Below are 18,661 nucleotides of genomic sequence, written 5' to 3'. Positions count from 1 at the left end.
AGGCGGCCGCGCGGACTACAACTCCCGGCGGCCCTTGCGGTTTGTTTTCCTTCAAACGGGGCCCAGGCCTGCCGCGCGCCTCCCGCTCCCGGCCCCGCCCCTCCGGTCGCGGAGCGCGGGTCCTACCGTGTCCCACCGCGGCCACCGTCGCCCGGCCCCGCCTCCTCCCCCTCCGCTCTCAGCCCTTTGACCCCGTTGTTATGTCGGGCCCGAGCCGCCGCCGCCGCCTCCCGTAGCGCCCGGAGCCGCCCCCGCCTCGCGCCCCGCCCGCCCCACGCGCCCGCCGCCCGCCCGCCCCGCCCCCCCCCCCCCTTTCCCCGCCGCCGCCGCCGCCCGCCCGCCGCCCGCCCGCCTAACGGTCCGTGCCCGCCGCGCCGCCGCCCCGCGCGGGAGGAGGATGAAGGAGATGAAGCAGCGGAGGAAGAAGGAGCGCACGTGGGCCGAGGCCGCCCGCCTGGTGAGGCGCGGGGGGACCGGGGTGGGGGGGGGAGGGGGTCGCGGTGCCGTCCCGGAGGCCGCCCCGCCGCGCCGGGCCTGGGCCGGGCCCTGGGGAGGGGGCGCGGGGGCTCCGCTGGGCCCCGAGGGGCCTCTCTGGCCTGGGGGAGCTGCGCCCGCCGCCGCCGCCGGCCCCTCCTCGAGTAACGGGCCCGGCGGCGGGGCGGGGGCCGGGCGGGCGCGTAGCCGGCGCTCGGCGGGGGCGGCGCGGCCGGTGTCTCCCCGTCCCGCCGCGGGCCGGGGGCTGCCGCGGCCGGTGTCGCCTCCCCGTTGTTTTCCTTCCCGGGAGGAGCAGACCCCGCGGGGCGGGGGGACGGGGCGGGACCCCGCGGCGCGGGGCTGCGGCGGGTCCCGGGACGGGCCCCGTCCCGCGGCGGTAGCGGTTCGGTGCCGGCTGCCCCGCTTGTTCCCCGCAGCCCGGCGCGGGAACCGTTCGTTTTCTGCCTTTCTGGTGGCTCCAGGCTCAGCGGGAGGAACCGGAGCCTCCGGAGAGAGGCCTGGCCCCGGGTCCGGGCTGTGCTGGGTTAATGCCCGAGGGGTGCTGGGGTGCCCAGAGCCCGGCAGCGTGCGGTACCCGTGCTGAGCCCAGGGCTTGGTGTCACCGTGCCCAGGCGTTTGGGGCTCAGGAGACCTCTCTGAGATGGACCTGCTTGTCTTTTTGTCGTTGGGTGAAGGCCGAAAGCCACGATACGACCCTGGGGGGGCTTGGGTGGTGCTGTTGGGACACTGGTTGTGTTTGACCCTCCCAGGGGGACAGTGGTAATTCCCCTCTGCGAGGTGCTCAGGCTGGAGGTCTCAACCCCCATCTATAAATATTAGAAATAACCCCCCAGTTTGAGTGTTTTCCAGAGCAGTGTGAACAGGGCAGTGCTTTTGTGTCAGGGTCACACCTGGAGGAGTTCAGGCTTGTTGCTTGCCACGGAGCACCCGTGGGCACCAGCCCCTGCAGCTGGCTGGAAGGTGCTTCCTGGCCTCGGCCTCTGCCTCAGAGCCGCTGTCTCCTCGTGACCTGGTCAGGCAGATCCGTGCCAGGGTGTAGAGCAAGGCCTGACCCACCTGTGGCCAGTGTGAATGGGGCTCTGCAGCTCCCTCCCTTGCTACGGAGCCTGTGGACAAAGAAGACTCAGGGGGGACCTTATTAATGTTTATCAGTATCTGAAGGATGGGCTGCAGGGGGAAATGGGCAGCCCCTTGTCAGTGTCTGTGGGGACAGGACAAGGGGCAATGGCTGCAAGTTGGAGCAGAGGAAGAACTTTTCCCCAGGGAGGGTGAGGGAGCCCTGGGACAGGCTGCCCAGGGGGTGTGGAGTCTCCATCTCTGGAGAGATTCCAGCCCCGTCTGGACGCCGCCCTGTGCAATATGAGCTGGGGAGCTGCTTTGGCAGGGGGTTGGACCCCATGAGCTCTGGGGGTCCCTTCCCACCCCTGGGGTTCTATGATCTACAGACAGATGTATGGGGCTTGAGGGTGTTGTGTCCCCTTGTTTTTCCTTTTGTGTGTGTTTATTTGGCTCTTGCATGGCCAGGCTCTGTATCAGGGCACAGAAACACCAAAGGATGGGTCCAGCTGCGACTCGGGCTCTGGTATTGAGGGTGTTTAAGTGAGGCCTTGGTGCATCTTCTGAGTAAGATTGGTTTGGCTATCGAAGTGTTTTCTTACTGCTTGCCAAGAGGAAACCTAATCAGAGAAGCATCCATCTTCCAGCGACTTGCAGAGTCTTCTGTGTGTAAATTATAATGCTTTAGACCCACATGACTTTGGTTGGAAAGGGGCTGCACTGTGGGAGCCTGGGGGTGTGGTACCTCATCCCACTAGAGCATCATCCCCTTCCTGGGAGCCACGCACACCCTTGCAGCTGGCAGGGGTGCTCTGCTGGTGGGTGACCTCAGGGGCAGAGGCAGCGCTGGTGACCTCGCACAAAGGCACCTTGTTCAAACCTCCTGAGCTCTTACCAGGTGAGAGAAAGCCTGTGTTTATAGGCAGGGCACAAGACTGGCTCTAAGGCTGTCAAACAACACCTCCCCACCCTCGTGTGATGGGAGCAGGGTCTCTTCACACAGTTCCTCTCACCTCTCTGTTGGCCAGACCCTCGGGCACAGCGGGTGCAGGAGATGTCTGAGCCTCAGCAGCATCTCAGAGCCACTGATGAACCAGAAATAGAACTCTCACACTAGATCATCCACTTAGAGAGACCTTCAGTTGCATAGCTACACTTCCAGCTTGCAGGACTGATTGTAAACCCACTAAAAATAGGTCTTTATTTAACACCAGTTTTACACGTGCTCCCTGTCAGAATCCTTTCCAGTTTCCCTTCCTGACAGGCACTGTTGTGGTTTGTGTTCCTCTCCATGTTTCTGGGAATCTGAGGCAGAACTGCCTCCCAGTGCTGCCTCTCCAGGAGCCAATACTGTGTGTTCCACACAATGAACCTTTAAAGGTTCAGGTGATCACCCAGAGCCAGTGGGTGATCAAGTGCTTCAGCACTTCAACAAGTGCTGCCAGAGTGAGATGGCTGGGAAATTAATGTGGGGTGTGATGTAAACTGCCAGAATTAGGGACATAGGAACCCCTGACTGTGATTAAGGGGGGATGTGTCTTTTTAGGGGTGAGGAATAGCTAGTGTTTAAGTTGTAGGTCCTGCTGGGAGGCTGATGTGGCACTGGCAGCATCAGGAGAGGATGGAGAGTAGGTGCTGGAGGCTGGGCTGTGGTGGCTGAAGCTGCAGGACCTTCTGTCCCCCAGTCCTGAGCAGTCTGTACACTCAATACATCTGTTGGTTGGAAATTGTTCCCCTGAGGTTGGGTTCTTTTCTCTAGAGGTAAATTCCTGCTCAGTTTTGGGCTGTGTGTCTGCTCCCTGAGAGAGGCTCTCTAAGCCCTGCAGAAACCCCTTCTCTTTCAGAACCTGTGTGTTCCATTCTGTGGCTCTGGAGTGATGTGTGTCCCCTCGTCAGCTCTCTGCTCCCTGGGAGTGACAGGGGGGTGACAGCTCATGAGAAAGGCACCCAAATGCCGTGACCTGTGGGGTTTTGTGATTAGTGGCAGAAAAAGTGTGATGGGGCTGGATTGACTTGGATCTTTTCTTTAAATTCTGTGTTTTCATCGTGTTTCATCTCAGATTTATACAGTTTCTCAAATTCCCATCCCTGACCAGGTTAGCACCTCATCTAACAATCCACCTTGGTCAGGGGAGGGGATTGTGCCCCTGGGCTGGGCACTGGGGAGGCTGCAGCTGGAGTGCTGGGTCCAGTTCTGGGCTCCTCACCATCAGAAGGACAGGGAGGTCCTGGAGTGAGTGCAGAGAAGGGCAACCAGGCTGGGGAAGGGGCTGGAGGGCAAATCCTCTGAGGAGCAGCTGAGGGAGCTGGGGGTGTTCAGCCTGGAGAAGAGGAGGCTGAGGGGAGACCTTCTCCCCACCTCCACTGCCCTGCCAGGAGGGTGCAGAGAGGTGGGCGATGGTCTCTGCAGCCAGGGGACAGGAGATGGGACAAGGGGCAATGGGCTCAAGCTGCCCCAGGGCAGGGGCAGCTCAGCTGGGAGGGCAAAGTTCTTCCCTGGCAGAGTTGTGGGGCTGTGGCACAGGCTGCCCAGGGAGGGGCTGAGTCCCCAGCCCTGGGGGTGTTTAACAGAGGGGAGATGAGGTGCTCAGGGAGCTGGTTTAGCTTAGGATGGGAATAGTTGGACTTGATGATCTTAAAGGTCTTTCCCAGCCCTGTGACTCTGTGGTGTGGCTTAAGAAATCCCTTTTGGTACCCAACAGCCACAGTGACACAGGCTGGGCTTTTCCTCTCTCCTGGTGATGGGAGGTGCAGGTGGGGTCCTGCACAGCTTTGTTTCCTCATCAGCTGCCCTGAGGAGCAGGCAGGAGGCTGCCTGTGTCACCACTGAGCTCTGGTGACTCAGTGTGGGGTGCTGGGGGTACAGATGGGGTATTTGGGTTCCCCCCCTGGCTTTCCACACCAGTCAGACTGAGAGAGGTGGCGTGTTGCTGACTCCTCTGAACGCGGTGACATGCGACATCGTGGCTGAGCCGTGGCTGCAGCCTTCACCTTGGGGAAATTCAGAGGGTTAAGGCTGTGTGAGGCCACGTCCTGTGCCTGTCTCACAGCCCCTCTGCAGCTCAGAGCTCTCTGGAGTCCAGTGTCTTGGCATTCCAGGAGCAGCCCTGGCTGCTGGGTGGAAGCATTAGGCAGCTGCAGGGTTATCTGCTCCCAAAGAAGCAGGGTGGTTTACATCAGCTGCAGCTTGTTTCTGTTCTTTGTTTCCTGTTTATGTGGGCAATCTTCTTACCCACAGAAATGTCCAGGCTGCTTTTTGAATCCCTGAGCTCTTGCTTCTGGGTGGTGTGGAGCAGCAAGTTCCACAGGCTGTGAGACACCCCCCCCACACTGAGAGCCTCTAGTTCTTCATGTGCAGGTGGCACTTCTCTTTTTCATATAAAATATGAAAGACTGAGGTGTTATTTATTGTATCACCTCTATTAATAACACCTGGATTTACTCCTTTTCCTTCAAAGGCAAGCAGCCCAAATCTGTTCAGTGTCTCTGCCCCTCACTTTTCCCACAGCCTTTGTGCTGCTGTTGCCCTTTCCTGCATTCTGTCCTGCTCTGACAAGAACTCTGCCCCTTACCTGTGGTACCCTTCCTGAGATGGAGCAAAGATGAAGTGAAGGCACTAATCCCAGGTGTGCTAGTGAATGACAGAGTGGTACAGTAAGATCTGTATTGCCAGAAAAATACTGGGTATTTTTTATTGAGAGGTAGGAAGGTGCAGGGCAGGGACAACGTTTGACATCACTGGAGGTTGTGTGTGGCAGCAGCTCTGTCTCATGCACACTGAAGGCTGTGGTAAAGCTTCCACTGGCTTTTGTGCCTTGGGGTTGAGGCCAAATTCTGCTTATTCCTCTCCTTCATGTTTGTATTTCAGTTAACTAGGGACCAGGTTAAGGTAAGCCTTTTGTGATGTCTGCCATGATTGAAACTTGAGGCAGCCTGAAGTGTCTTTTTCAGATGAATAAAGTTTTCAGAGGGGTATTACTGGATTTGAACTGCAGCCTGTGGAGCAGCCCTGGGAATGGAAGAGGATTCTCACTGACACGTGGTCTTTCTGTCTTTTCAGGTGCTGGAAAATTACTCTGATGCTCCTATGACCCCAAAACAGATTCTGCAGGTCATAGAAGCTGAAGGACTAAAGGAAATGAGGTTAGTATTGATGATCTTGTCTAAAACAAGTGTGGAGCATGGGGGAGGCTGCACGTGAAGGCTCGTGCTGCTTCGTGTAGTTCTGCCTCATCTCCAGCCCACTTCTCTTCCTTTCTCCTCTTCCCAGCATGGTGAGTGCACATGACAGTACAGACATTCAAATGCCAGTTGTGCTTTTGGTGTTTTCTTTGACAGTAGCTGGAAGCTGTAGTTGGATTTGTGGGTAACAGTCCCCTTCATCCACCTACTGCAGAATAAACGCCTCTTGCAGGTCAGGCTCCTGCACTGTGTTGGACTCACCACTTGTATGGTTCGCCCAGGAGTTTCTGCTGTTGAAAGCAGTTTAAGCTTTGTCTCTTGTGATGTTTTGTTTATAGAGCAGAGGTGTTTTGGGGGACTCAGAAAGGTCGACATGATCTTATTCTACTAAATATGCAGTGGTTCTGCTCAGATGTGCAGGCACTGTGGTAGCATGGCTCACACTGCTGTGTGACGTTGTACAAAGCAGATGCCTGTGTCAGTGTGGGTTTCCTAGGGAAAAGGACCTGATGTGGAGCCTGAGAAGCAACAGGAGTGGGAGACTCTTCTCCTTGGTTAAGCTCCTGTGAACTTCCATCTGTTTCTGTGACAGTAGTAGAAGAGAAATTCAGTGTCTTGCAGATCCAGGAACGTAGGTAACTGTGATAGCCCAAGTGCCTCAGTGCTGATGGCAAAAAAAACCCCCTAAGTTTGACTGCCAGTGAAGAAAAAGCCACTTCCCATTGACTGACTTCTGGGGAACCCAGATGTGTGGGCATGTGGGCTGTTTCCAGTCTCCATTCCCACTCACCTTGATTGTGGGGACTGTTTTCTACCATGGTGTTTGGGTGTTTGTGTACTTTACCCACCTACAGCAGGTAAACAAACTTCTCCTGGGACCTGACAACTCAAAATGTTCACTTGTTTCCACTCCTGACTTGTGTCTGAAATGGGGAAGCAGCTGGGGTGGTCTGAGTAGTGAGATGAGGTGATGCACACAGAGGAGTTGTGTGGAGCTGCCCTTGTTTGGAGAGGAACCACACCAGGATGTGCTGCAGCATCACTGTTGGGGCTGTTAGAACACCCACCTGCCCCTGGCATCCTGTCCAAGGAGATCATAGGATCCCAGACTGGTCTGGGTTGGAAGGGATCCCAAGGGTCCCAGAGCTCCAACCCCCTGCCACAGGCAGGGACACCAACCTCCAGCCCTGGAGCTACACAAGGTTGCCCAGGGCCCCAGCCAACCTGGCCTTGAACACCCCCAGGGATGGGGCACCCACCCCCTCTCTGGGCAGCCTGTTCCAGCCCCTCACCACTCTCTCTGCAAAGAACTTCCCCCAACAGCCAGATCTTCTCTGCTCTGTGTGCAGGGGGTGGCTTCACAGCTTCAGGAGGGTCCACACAGCCCTTTTAAGGAGGACGTCCCCTGCCTGTGTTTTAATCAGCGCTCTGCCCCTTTGTCCCATGGGTGCTCTCACCTGAGCAGGCAGTGGGAGCTCTGTGTGCATGGGGTGCTCTCTGCAGGTAACAGCAGGTCCCTCTTCACACACACAGATTATCCTGGTGCTCTCACAGTTTTGACCAGTGACCAGTCACAGTACCTAACTGAGGACCAGACTTAGGAGAAGGTGTCAGGGTGCATCCCAGGGAGCTAAACCATTGCTGTAAAGGTCGGTCCTTTTCCCTCAGGATATCTGCTTTTCCTTCCCCAGGCATTAGTTCTCTGCTCTAGGAAAAGGCTGTTTTCTTCAGTGGGTAGTTGTTCACAGAATAAAGGCAGTGATCCTGCCTGGCTGAACACGCCACGGGCTCTGCTGGTGCTTCTATAGAAGCCCTTCCTGAAACTCCATTTCCTGAAGGAAATAGCTTTGTGAGATGTTGCTCCCTTTGAATCCACACTGAGCCAGCGTTCCCTGCTCTGTTGGGAGAGCTCTGCTCCTCAGGGGTGGTAGAGACCATCCTGCAGCTGATGCATGTGTCAGAAGGCTTGGGCCCAGCACCATGGCTGAGTCCCATCTCCTGGGAGAGTTTGAACTGGTGAGGGGTGAATTACCTTCACTTCAGCAAAGCCTGTTTGCCCCAGAAACTGGGCTCTGTGGCTGGTTGGTGTGCAGGGAGCTGAACACAGGAGGGAAACCCTGTCTGGCAGGATGGAAGGCAGGAAAGGTTTTTCCACAGCATCTAAAAGCAGTACAGGGTAACTGTGTCTGCTGCCAGGGCTTGTGGGGAGATGTGCACACCCCAGCATGCACTCAGGGCAGAAACAGAAATTACTCTTAAATTCTCGGTTTGAGAGTGATCTTCTTTGGAACACTTTGTCTTGAGCCAGTTTCACTTTTAATAATGATGAAATCAATACTGCTTTAATGGCACTTCCAGGTAAGCCTCTGCTTGTGCATGTGTGGTGTGTGGGAAAACATGAGATGACCTGGCTCAGAAGTTCCATCACTCAACGTAGGATGGTGGCTTTAACCGGGGAGTTGTGTGGCACTTGACAAATTAGTGCATCAGACCTTTTATGTCTGTCTTTGCTGGTGCAGTTTGGTCTGTTGACATGTCAGGAGAAACATTCCAGAAACATGTCTACAACCTCGGCTGGTTTTGTTTCCATCTTCCTGTTGCTGAGTAAATCTGGGGGGTTTTTAATAAAATCAACCCAAGTCTGAAAGTCTCAGGCAGGGAAGGGGAGGGAGCAGGCTGTAAACATGAGAAGCATTTAAAAATGGCTGAGAGTAACTAACCTTTCCAGGCATAATATTTCCTGTTTTCTGACAGTTGCTTCTCTGTAACGTGGTGAGGGTGATGTAGAGGTCAGACAAGAAAGCAGCAGTTAGCCCATAAAGTTAACGAGCATCATCTCTGTTCCCCACAGTCAGCTAAATGGTGCCTATTTAAACTGATCTTTCAGACTGTTCTCCTGATAAGGATGTTTCTGGGGTATTGTGTCCAGTGCTGGGCTCCCTGGGATCAAACAGCCAGGGATCTCCTGGAGAGAGTCCAGAGGAGGGACAGAGATGCTGAAGGGGCTGGAGCATCTCCCCTGTGAGGAAAGGCTGAGGGAGCTGGGGCTGTTCAGCCTGGAGAGAAGAAGACTCAGGGGGGACCTTATTAATGTTTATCAGTATCTGAAGGATGGGATGCAGGGGGAAATGGGCAGCCCCTTGTCAGTGTCTGTGGGGACAGGACAAGGGGCAATGGCTGCAAGTTAGAGCAGAGGAAGAACTTTTCCCCAGGGAGGGTGAGGGAGCCCTGGGACAGGCTGCCCAGGGACTGTGGAGTCTCCATCTCTGGAGAGATTCCAGCCCCGTCTGGACGCCGCCCTGTGCAATATGAGCTGGGGAGCTGCTTTGGCAGGGGGTTGGACCCCAGGAGCTCTGGGGGTCTCTTCCAACCCCTGTGATTCTGTGATTCTTAAAGCTCCCTGGTTTGTGCCTTTGTGTGTTGCAGTGGCACCTCTCCCCTGGCCTGTCTCAATGCCATGCTGCACTCCAATTCCAGGGGAGGTGACGGGCTCTTCTACAAGCTGCCTGGCCGCATCAGCCTGTTCACACTCAAGGTAAGGAGTTCCTGCTCTCAGCTGAGCTGTGAGTTCTGCTTGTTATGCACAGCCGAGTGTTAACCTGTCACCCAGCATCATATGAGCCCAATGTGCTGCCTTGTGAGACCATGATGTGAAGGAGTGCCTGGAATTCATTATTTCCTCTGATCTTGTACCTTTCAGCTATGTTCAGTCATATATGATAAATTCTTTCTAAACCCCCTTGTTTCTTCAATTGCACAAACAAGATAAATCCTCTTATTCCAGTACTTGGTGTCCAGCTCAGGTGGCTGCTTATCCAAACGGTCCCATCCACTCCTTTTCTGCAGCCAGAGGGAAGCACAGCCAGCCAGTAAATTAAACCAGTCTGAGAGCTTGTAGCTACCAGTAAAATCTTGATAGGAAAATGTGTATTCATTCTTCTGGTTGTTTATTTTGTGTTCCACTGCCTTTTGTGTATATTTAGCATCACCCTTTTCCTAGATCATGAGGTGGCTCTGGAATGTTTTTTATTTTTAGTCTTTTGTCCCAGTAATCTTCAGTGTTGGAAAGGTTTCTGGTCTCAGGCTTTCCTTTTGCATTGTTTGTACTGTTGGATTCCTTGGGTTCCCTGTGATGGGTCCCAGCTCTATAGACAACAGGTAGCTTGGCTATTTCATTTGTATCTTATTTTTTTTCTGCTGTCAGAAAACTTTATTGAATTGCCATATTTGGCTGACAATAGATGGAGTTGAAATGACTTTGATTATACAAGTAGGAAATACATCTCCTAAGCTTATTATCTTAGCAGTTGCCTGGTATTCTGCAGAAAGGCTGAGGTATTTCTCTCTTAGACCTGCTTGCTTGCAGAAAAGTGCCATGAGTTCTTAACCTTAGATACTTTGGCTATGTTTGTGTTACTTGTCTGGGAGGTCTCTGTGAAGCATGCTGATAGTTCTGATGACTTCTGTTCTGCTGTGAGCCCAAATAGACTTAAAAGTGTCTTTCTGCATGGAGGATTAAAATAGGGAAGATGAAGGGAAAACAAAAGCTTAAAGAACTGTTTGCCAAACTGTCTGTTCCCATTGGTTTAAGCTGTGGTTGGGAGGGAGGACTGTAGCCATCCCAGTTGTGTTTGCCTGTTTAGAAGGATGCCTTGCAGTGGTCTCGGAACCTCTCTGTGCCAGAGGGTGAGGAGCTGGAGGATACAGCAGATGCAGAAAGCTGTGAGTCCAATGAAGCAAGCACTGTGAGTGGTGATAATGATGGTAAGTGTCTAATGGCGTTAATCTCAAATGATAGAGTCTACTTCTGTGCCTGACTGAGTGCCCATCTCTTCCAGTGTCTCTTGATGAAACCTCCTCCAACGCCTCCTGTTCCACTGAGTCTCAGAGCAAGGGACCCGCTGCCACCAGGGAGAGCTACAGAACTGCCTCCCAGGTGGGGACAAGTGGGAAGCCTCCCAAGGGGAGCTTTCCTTGCTGCATGATAGCTGGGGCTGCATGACAGGTGACTCCTGTGCCCTTCAGTGCCTCCTTATCTGGGGAGTTTGCAGTATGGGGAGGGATCATGGAGAGAGGAAGGTAACTTTGAATTCCCTGCTATTCATGTGTCATTAGTAATGACACCTGAAGCTTTGCCTCAGAGCTAGTTCTTAACTGGGAAATGTGCTGCTTAGAAGATTATTTTACCTTTTCATAATGCCTTTGTTTTGGTTTTGGTTTCTTTCTGGACTGCAGACAACCAAGCAAAAGAAAAAGACTGGTGTGATGCTGCCACGTGTTGTCTTAACACCCCTGAAAGTAAACGGGGCACACATGGAGTCTGCCTCTGGTGAGCATGGCTTTGCTTTTGGTGGCTTTCTGGTGACTGCACAGGTAGCTCTAAATCAGTAGTCTCTAGTTATCTCTAAGCTTGTCTGGGGATTTCTTGATGAGAGTGCCTGTGGCTGTAGAGTTGTGAATAGGTTTTAACTCCACTATCTTTATTGAAGATAACCAGCTGGTTACTGGGCAATACCCTGTAACAGTGGATCTGTTATTAGCAGGTAGTTCTTGTATGTTAACCCACTCTCTGAGCTGGCCTTCTGGTGTTCTTTATTTTTATGGAATTGTTTTGCTTTTAGGTTTCACAGGAAGGCATGGTGATGGAGAGAGCAGTAGCACATCCAGCAGCAGCAGCAGCTCTCTGGCCCTGTGCAAAGCCACCTTGCGCAGCAGAACAGAGATCAACAGGGACCCTCCCCAGCTCCTGAGAGGGATCCGGAAGCCCACTGCTGGTAGGTGCTCCTGGTTGCAGTCAGAGGAGTAGCTGGCTATAAAAGCCAGCAGTGTTGGAGTGTGTGTTTACCTGAGAAGACACCAGGGCTCTCTTCCTTTAGAAGGCGTGTGGTGATCTGGAGACTTGCAAGCTGGACCTTCCCCCCCCACAAACGTTAGTGAGGGAGTTGTTTGCCTGCTCTGAAGAGCAGCATGGAGAACTGCACCTGAATCTAACAGAAATGTGACCTCAGATCAGGAGTCCAGATGCATGCCTGCTAATTAACGTGTTTGAGAGTCTTTGTACTTGACTAAAGTCTTCTCTCATCCATCTTGTTCCCTTTGCTGTAGTAGTTTGTTATGAAGTGCTTGCCTGTGATGCTGAAAACACTTGTACCCAATGTTTATTTTACTTGTCTGTCCTTAACAGGGCAAATGAAACGGAACAGGGGTGAGGATATTGACTTTGAAACACCTGGTTCCATTCTTGTCAATACAAACCTGCGGGCTCTGATAAACTCCAGAACCTTCAACGCACTCCCATCTCACTTCCAGCAGCAGCTGCTTTACCTCCTGCCCGAAGTTGATAGACAGGTATGAGGGTGCAGCTCTTGGGTGGTTTCCATGCACCTTGTTCCCTCTTGCTTGTGGAGTGGCTGGAGCAAATGTGTTCTGTCCCTCCTGGGCTTGTCCCGTTAGGTCGGGGCCGATGGGCTGATGCGGCTCAGCGGCAGCGCCCTCAACAACGAGTTCTTCACCCACGCTGCACAGAGCTGGAGGGAGCGACTGGCTGATGGTGAGTAGGATTTGCTTTCCTCACTGGCTGGAGGTCAGGTACTCATTTTGATCCTCCCCCTCTGCTCTGCCCTGGTCAGGCCCCACCTGGAGTGTTGTGTCCAGTTCTGGGCTCCCTGGGATCAAACAGCCAGGGATCTCCTGGAGAGAGTCCAGAGGAGGGACAGAGATGCTGAAGGGGCTGGAGCATCTCCCCTGGGAGGAAAGGCTGAGGGAGCTGGGGCTGTTCAGCCTGGAGAGAAGACACAGGGGGGACCTTATTAATGTTTATCAATATCTGAAGGATGGGATGCAGGGGGAAATGGGCAGCCCCTTGTCAGTGTCTGTGGGGACAGGACAAGGGGCAATGGCTGCAAGTTAGAGCAGAGGAAGAACTTTTCTCCAGGGAGGGTGAGGGAGCCCTGGGACAGGCTGCCCAGGGGGTGTGGAGTCTCCATCTCTGGAGAGATTCCAGCCCCGTCTGGACGCCGCCCTGTGCAATATGAGCTGGGGAGCTGCTTTGGCAGGGGGTTGGACCCCATGAGCTCTGGGGGTCCCTTCCCACCCCTGGGATTTTGTGATTTTATGGGATTTTTTGTTTTTCTTTTACATTTCACAAGCAGGACCTCAGCCCATCCTGGCTGGGTATCTGCCTATGTTTCTCCAGACTTGTTTTCACTTTTGTTTGTTCTGTGGTGGTTTTAAAAATCAAAGCTGTGTTTTCCTTTGGTGTCGTGGGACTTCCTGAATTAAATGGTGGAGGTGCAGAGCAGTGCTGGACTTACCTTTCCCTAAATGGTGCCCTGTGTCTAGTGAAACATGCATATTGTTTTCCAGACTCACTTGAGGCTGCAGGACCCTTATCCTTAGGGAGCTGCAGGCAGCTCGGGCATCCAGAGTAAAGCAGAGAGCAGGGCACTAACAGAAAATTTGTCCTTCTCTATAAAGCTACTGCATTATGCTGTTAAAGCACAACCATTTGCAGCATCTGTTATGATTGGAACTGCATTTCAACCTGTTGCTTCCCTGTACAGGTGAATTCACCCATGAGATGCAAGTTCGGATTCGGCAGGAGATGGAGAAGGAAAAGAGAGTGGAGCAATGGAAGGAGAAGTTCTTTGAGGACTACTATGGACAAAAGTGAGACACTGCACCTCCTCTCTCCTGTTTTATCTGTGTGTGCAGGTGGCAGTGGATGCCTGAGGCAATTCAGCATAAACTCCTTGGAAAATACAGGTTGTGGGGTGAATCGCTCAGGCTGTTGCCCCGGGGAAATCCGTAGTGGAATTGGCTGGGTCACAGCAGAATTCTGTAGCCTAGATTGTCCATGACAAGTTGATATTACTTGTTTTCCATCCCAAATCTTCATGTTTTCTTATTTTCCTCATTCCCTTTGTTAGTAATGTGGGACAGCACAGACATGCAGCCTGTTGTGACAAGGCTTTGCTGTGTCGTGTGTGTACAGCGGTGGCAGGACGGCTTTAAGAGATGAAATGCTTAAATTGGGGTGGACTTGAGGCTTTAGCCAGTTTTTGTATTTGCCTCATAGGTTGGGCATGACCCAGGAAGAATCCCAGGAGCAGAACTTGGTGCAGGAAGACGCTGAGAACAGGACAGGACTGTCTGTTAAGGGAGAGGCCAGGCTGGCGCGCGGCCCCTCCACGCGGCAGAGGGACGGGCACTTCAAGAAACGCTCCCGGGCTGACCTGCGCTGCAGAGCCAGGAGGAGCCTCTACAAGCTGCGTGAGCCTGAGCAGACAGAGGCTTCCAAAGAGACTGCTGCTGCAGGACCAGAGTCCTCTCTTCATAAAGAGACAAAGCCTGAGATGGACCTGAAGAAAGATGATCCGACGAGCCCTTCGGCTGCAGGACCGAAACCAGAGAGTTCAGAATTACACCTCTCCCCAGAGACTTCCAAATCGCACAGTAAGCTGGAAGATCTGTCACTGGCAGCTGCAAACAGAATTCCCACTTTGCCCCAGGAGAACTCAGCTCGGGACTCCAAGGACCAGAAGAGGAAAAGCTTTGAGGAGGCTGCCTCTGCCTCCTTCCCCGAAAAGAAGCCCCGGCTTGAAGATCGTCAGTCCTTTCGTAACACAATTGAAAGTGTTCACCCAGAAAAGCCACAGCCTACTAAAGAGGAGCCAAAAGTCCCACCCATCCGGGTAGGAAAGAGAATTACTGCTGCTTGGGATCTTGGGGCTGTCATGCTCAGTAGCATCAAAACATTATTAGAATGTCAAGTGTTGTCATCTTAAGAGAAGAAGTGGAAGGGTCTTGTTGGTAGCAGGGGCTGAGTAGATCTGGTTACCACAGCTTGCTGCCTTGTTTAGACAGGCAAAGAATGGAAAATCATTCCAAGGTCTTTGCACAAGAGCACAGAGTAACCTTGACTTACTCTGTTAGTTTGCATTTCTGTGGGTACAGAAATGGCTTCTCCTGAAACCAGCTGATTTGCAAGAGAGACCTTCAAATCACATTCTTTATCATGTGGAGCTTCTTGGCTCCTTTCCTTTTGGGCAGAATCCCAATATTCCCTCTTTTGACTAGACGTATCCATCGTGTTAGCTTCAGGGTGGTCATCCTGACGTAAAGGAGATCGCTTTCATTTCTGAAGCTCTGAATGCAAATCACTCTCTCTTTCTCTGCTGGTTCTGGTAAAACAACGTTGGTATTAGGTGAGCTTTACATATCAGACACAGGGTGTGTAGCAGAGGCAGCAGGGAGTGTGCTGCTCTGCCAAAATCCAGTCTGAAGCTGGGATTTTGAATCTTGTTGAATTCTCCTGGTGAGAGTTGGGCTGAGCAGATGCTCTTAAAACGTGTTTCCCCGTCTGGAGACGGTCAGGTGTCAGGACTAACTGCTTTCCCCTCTCTTTCAGATTCAACTTTCACGTATTAAACCACCCTGGGTGGTTAAAGGTCAGCCCACTTACCAGATATGCCCCAGGATCATCCCCAGCACGGAGCCCTCCAGCCGGGGCCGGGCCGGGGCCAGGACCCTGGCAGACATTAAGGCCCGTGCTCTGCAAGCCCGAGCCCAGCGAGAGGCGGCCGCAGCCGCCATCGGGGGCGGGGGCGGCCCAGGAGGAGGGAGAAACACGGATGAAGGAGGCGGTGGGGGAGAGCCCAGGACCTCAGAGCACAGGAGATCAAAGAGAACTCATGGAAAGCGCCCGCCAGATCTACAGCGAGCACAACTACTGCCGCCTCTCCGGCTGAGCACGGGGCAGGCTGCTGGGGAGGGCAGCACCAGCTCCCCCCTCCTGCCAAGCCCAGACCCCCCCTCCTCCACCAGCCAGGGCAGCGCCGCTCTGCAGTGCGCTGCGGGCTCCGGGGACGCGCAGCCTGCTGGGGGGTCACCTAGAAGGCAGCTCTGTGATGCTTTAACTGGGTCGTCCTTCGACAGTGCAACTCCTGAGAGGCAGGAGGAGAGCCCTGAGCAGCACCTCTGTGACCCAAGGACCGAAACCCCTTCTTGTGTGGCACCACAGGAGAGGCCGAGTACAAAACTGAAGCGTGGGGTTCCTCTGGTAAACGGCCTGTCTTGTTCTCAAGTGCAGGGAGACGGGGCTGGGTCAGAACTCAGAGGTGTGGGTGCTCCTGCTGCACAGCTGGATTATCGCTCTGACCTAAAGGAGAATTCCTCCAGCTGTCCTGCTCTTCTGCCAGAGTTGTCATCAGGGGGTAAGGAGTGTCCTGAGCCAGAGCTGGGGTCTAGGTTGAGATTTAATGGCTCTGAAACGTTGGTGGAGCAATGTGTTGGTGATAGTGTTAACTCCAAGGCAGGGATTACTGGAGAGGAGAAAGCAGTCCCAGCGCTGTGCAGCTCCTCACACCTGCAGGCAGAGAGACAGAGCGATGGGAAACAGAGTCATGGAGAACAGGACACAGAGCCTGTGGAGACACCCTCTTTGTGCGATGGCTTTATCCCTCAGAACAGGAGAGATGCCTCTGCAGAACTCCAGCTGAAGGAGAGGTGCTCCAGAACAGCAGCAGAAGATGCACATCAGCCACTGAGGGAGACTCAGGAGTTGAAGCTGAACAGAGATGATGAAATCCAGAGTACACACAGCGGAACAACCGACACGGCCTCGGATCTCGAAGGCGACCTGGCTGATGAGAACACAGAGATGGATGTGTGCTTCAGAGTCAGCTGTAGGGAGGTGGCTGAGAGAGGAGACTCCTCCTGCCACGGCAGCGCTGAGAGATGTGACAGGGTCAGATCAAACTCCTCTGTGGGAACGGATAGTCTGGCCTGTGCTGTGAGCCTCCCCGCGGCGACGAGCGCTGCAGCCCCAGCTCAGAGGCAGGAACCCCAGAAGCTGGTGGGTTCTGCTCGGCCCGTGTCCTCTGTTGAAACCAGCAACCCTTTGGTGATGCAGCTGCTGAAGGGAGACCTTCCCCTGGAAGAAGTCCTCCCAGCATCTCACACCAGCGTCAGGCTGGAAGTCACGCAGCCGCCGCAGGACAAGCAGCCGGAGAGCCTCTCCCTGCAGATGGGGAGTGGCAGCAGTTGCTGTTTGGGCAAAGAATCTTCACCAGATGGGGGAATCAAGACGTGTGCCCTGAGCAGGAGCGATGGCTGCTGCTCCCTGAGATCTGCCACAGGTCCCCAGGAGAAGTGTGGAGTGGGGGCAGCGTTGCCCAGAGCAGAGGATGAGGAGGGTCAGTCTGGCCCAGAGAAACATTCCAAAGTCAGTTCGACTTTAAGCTGCCAAGACCAACTGACAGGTGTGGCAAGTGCCTCTCAGAAGCCTGAAGATACAGACCCTCAGGAGAGAACCTTTTCTTCCTGTAGCTTTGAGGAGCAAAAGGAGTTGTCCAAGGTCCCCAGGGTGCCACAGCACAACCCCTTGACAAGTGTCATCACAAATAAAAGTCCAGAGAAGTTGAACACCTCCCCAGAGCCTCGGTTTTTATCTCCAACTGTAACTTCTCTTGGTCAGAACCAGGCAGGAGGCGCATCGGTCAATAAGAATTATGTTGGAGTTGAAGGCAAAAAGCTCTTTGGTTCTGGTTTTCCTTGCAACCCCAGTGTTAGGCTGCAGCACTCCAGGGCTTTGGATCAAGTTTCAGCCATGGGAACCCCATCCCCCAGCAAACAGATTCCTCTGAACAAGAGCTGTGCATCGGGAGAAGGAATGCCAGCTGCAAGGGAAGGATGGACTTCCAAGCAGCAGCACCCCGACACCCTGGGAGGGGTAAAGAATGAGAAGGTGTTGGCGTGTGGCAGCCCAGGCAGGAGAGACGGGGAGAACAGGAAGGATGCAGCACAAATCCCCGTGGAGCTGAGCGAGCACTTGCCAAGTGTTCCCCTGGTCATGGACTTGCCGTTCTTTAAGTTTGCAAGGGAGCCAGGAAAAGGGCACAGCCAGCCCTTGGAGCCTTCTTCCATCCCCTCCCAGCTCAACATCAAGCAGGCGTTTTATGGGAAGCTCTCTAAGCTGCAGCTTAATTCCACCAGCTTTAATTATTCATCCAACGCTCCGGCTTTCCCCAGAAGCCTTGCTGGCAGCATGATGCAGCTAACCCACAAAGCGAACTTTGCTGCAGCCCGTAACACGTCCCTCTCTGTGCAGATGTTTGCTGACAGCAGCAGCGTGGAGGAGATCTCCTTCAAGTGCTCCTGCAGCCTTAAAGCCATGATCATGTGTAAAGGCTGCGGGGCCTTTTGTCACGACGACTGTATAGGACCCTCTAAGCTCTGTGTATTGTGCCTTGTGGTGAGATAATAAACCCTGGCCCCGGGACAAGTTGTATATTCAGTGTGTGTATTTTGATAACGACTGATCCTAAACTCCTGTACACGAAGTACTACTACCCTGTCTATAGTAGAGATGCTACTACACTTTGTTTTGGCGAGGAGGAGTTGGCTTTGCCTTCCCACAGTGCGAACCCCTGCCCTGCTCACGGCGACACCCCGGTCTGGGGAGGCTGGAGCCATCCTCCTGCTTCGTGCTGTGGTGGAGATCCTGATCCTGAGCTGGCAGCTGAGAGGCAGCTGGCTGTGCCCATCCGTGGACCCTCTTGTCGAGGAATTCTTCACATCCAAAGGAACTGCAACAGGGTGTTTTCCATTCCGGGGCTGCGCTGGGTGAGGCCCCACAGTCTTCCACTCCCCCTCCTGCCATCCTGCGTCCTTGGTGTGTGTGGGAAGTGCCGCTGTACAGCGCAGTGTACGCAGGGAGCTGCTCTGCAGTGAGGGTTCTCCACAGCCTTTGGATCCCACAGCAGAGCTGGGTGCCCGTGAGGCGGCTCCTCGCATCCGGGACGGAGCCAGCTGGGAGCCTGCGAGGAGGAGCAGGGGGCAAAGAGTGTGGCAGGTGCCAACTGACCGCCTTCTGCTGGTCCTCAGGAAGACGTGTGGCCTGGGGACTGTGACCTGGCTGAACTCTTGG

At 53.9% G+C, this 18,661-nt stretch overlaps 1 protein-coding gene across 1 annotated transcript; it reads left to right on the top strand.

Annotated features, from left to right (window-relative positions):
* Positions 1 to 397: 397 nt before the first annotated feature.
* On the top strand, positions 398 to 18,069 carry ASXL1 (ASXL transcriptional regulator 1; the record flags this gene model as incomplete). Its single annotated transcript, XM_084271392.1, has 12 exons — positions 398 to 457; positions 5,612 to 5,694; positions 9,160 to 9,268; positions 10,377 to 10,497; positions 10,572 to 10,669; positions 10,969 to 11,062; positions 11,355 to 11,507; positions 11,918 to 12,081; positions 12,187 to 12,283; positions 13,296 to 13,401; positions 13,811 to 14,426; positions 15,143 to 18,069. The coding sequence occupies 12 exons, from the start codon at positions 398 to 400 to the stop codon at positions 17,993 to 17,995; spliced, it is 4,554 nt and encodes a 1,517-aa protein (XP_084127518.1). The 3' UTR covers positions 17,996 to 18,069.
* Positions 18,070 to 18,661: the final 592 nt, after the last annotated feature.

This window comes from Gallinula chloropus (assembly GCF_964237585.1).
Source record: "Gallinula chloropus genome assembly, chromosome: 16".
Classification (NCBI taxonomy): domain Eukaryota; kingdom Metazoa; phylum Chordata; class Aves; order Gruiformes; family Rallidae; genus Gallinula; species Gallinula chloropus.
Note: the sequence above shows the minus strand (reverse complement) of the source record. Positions and strands in the feature narration are given on the sequence as shown.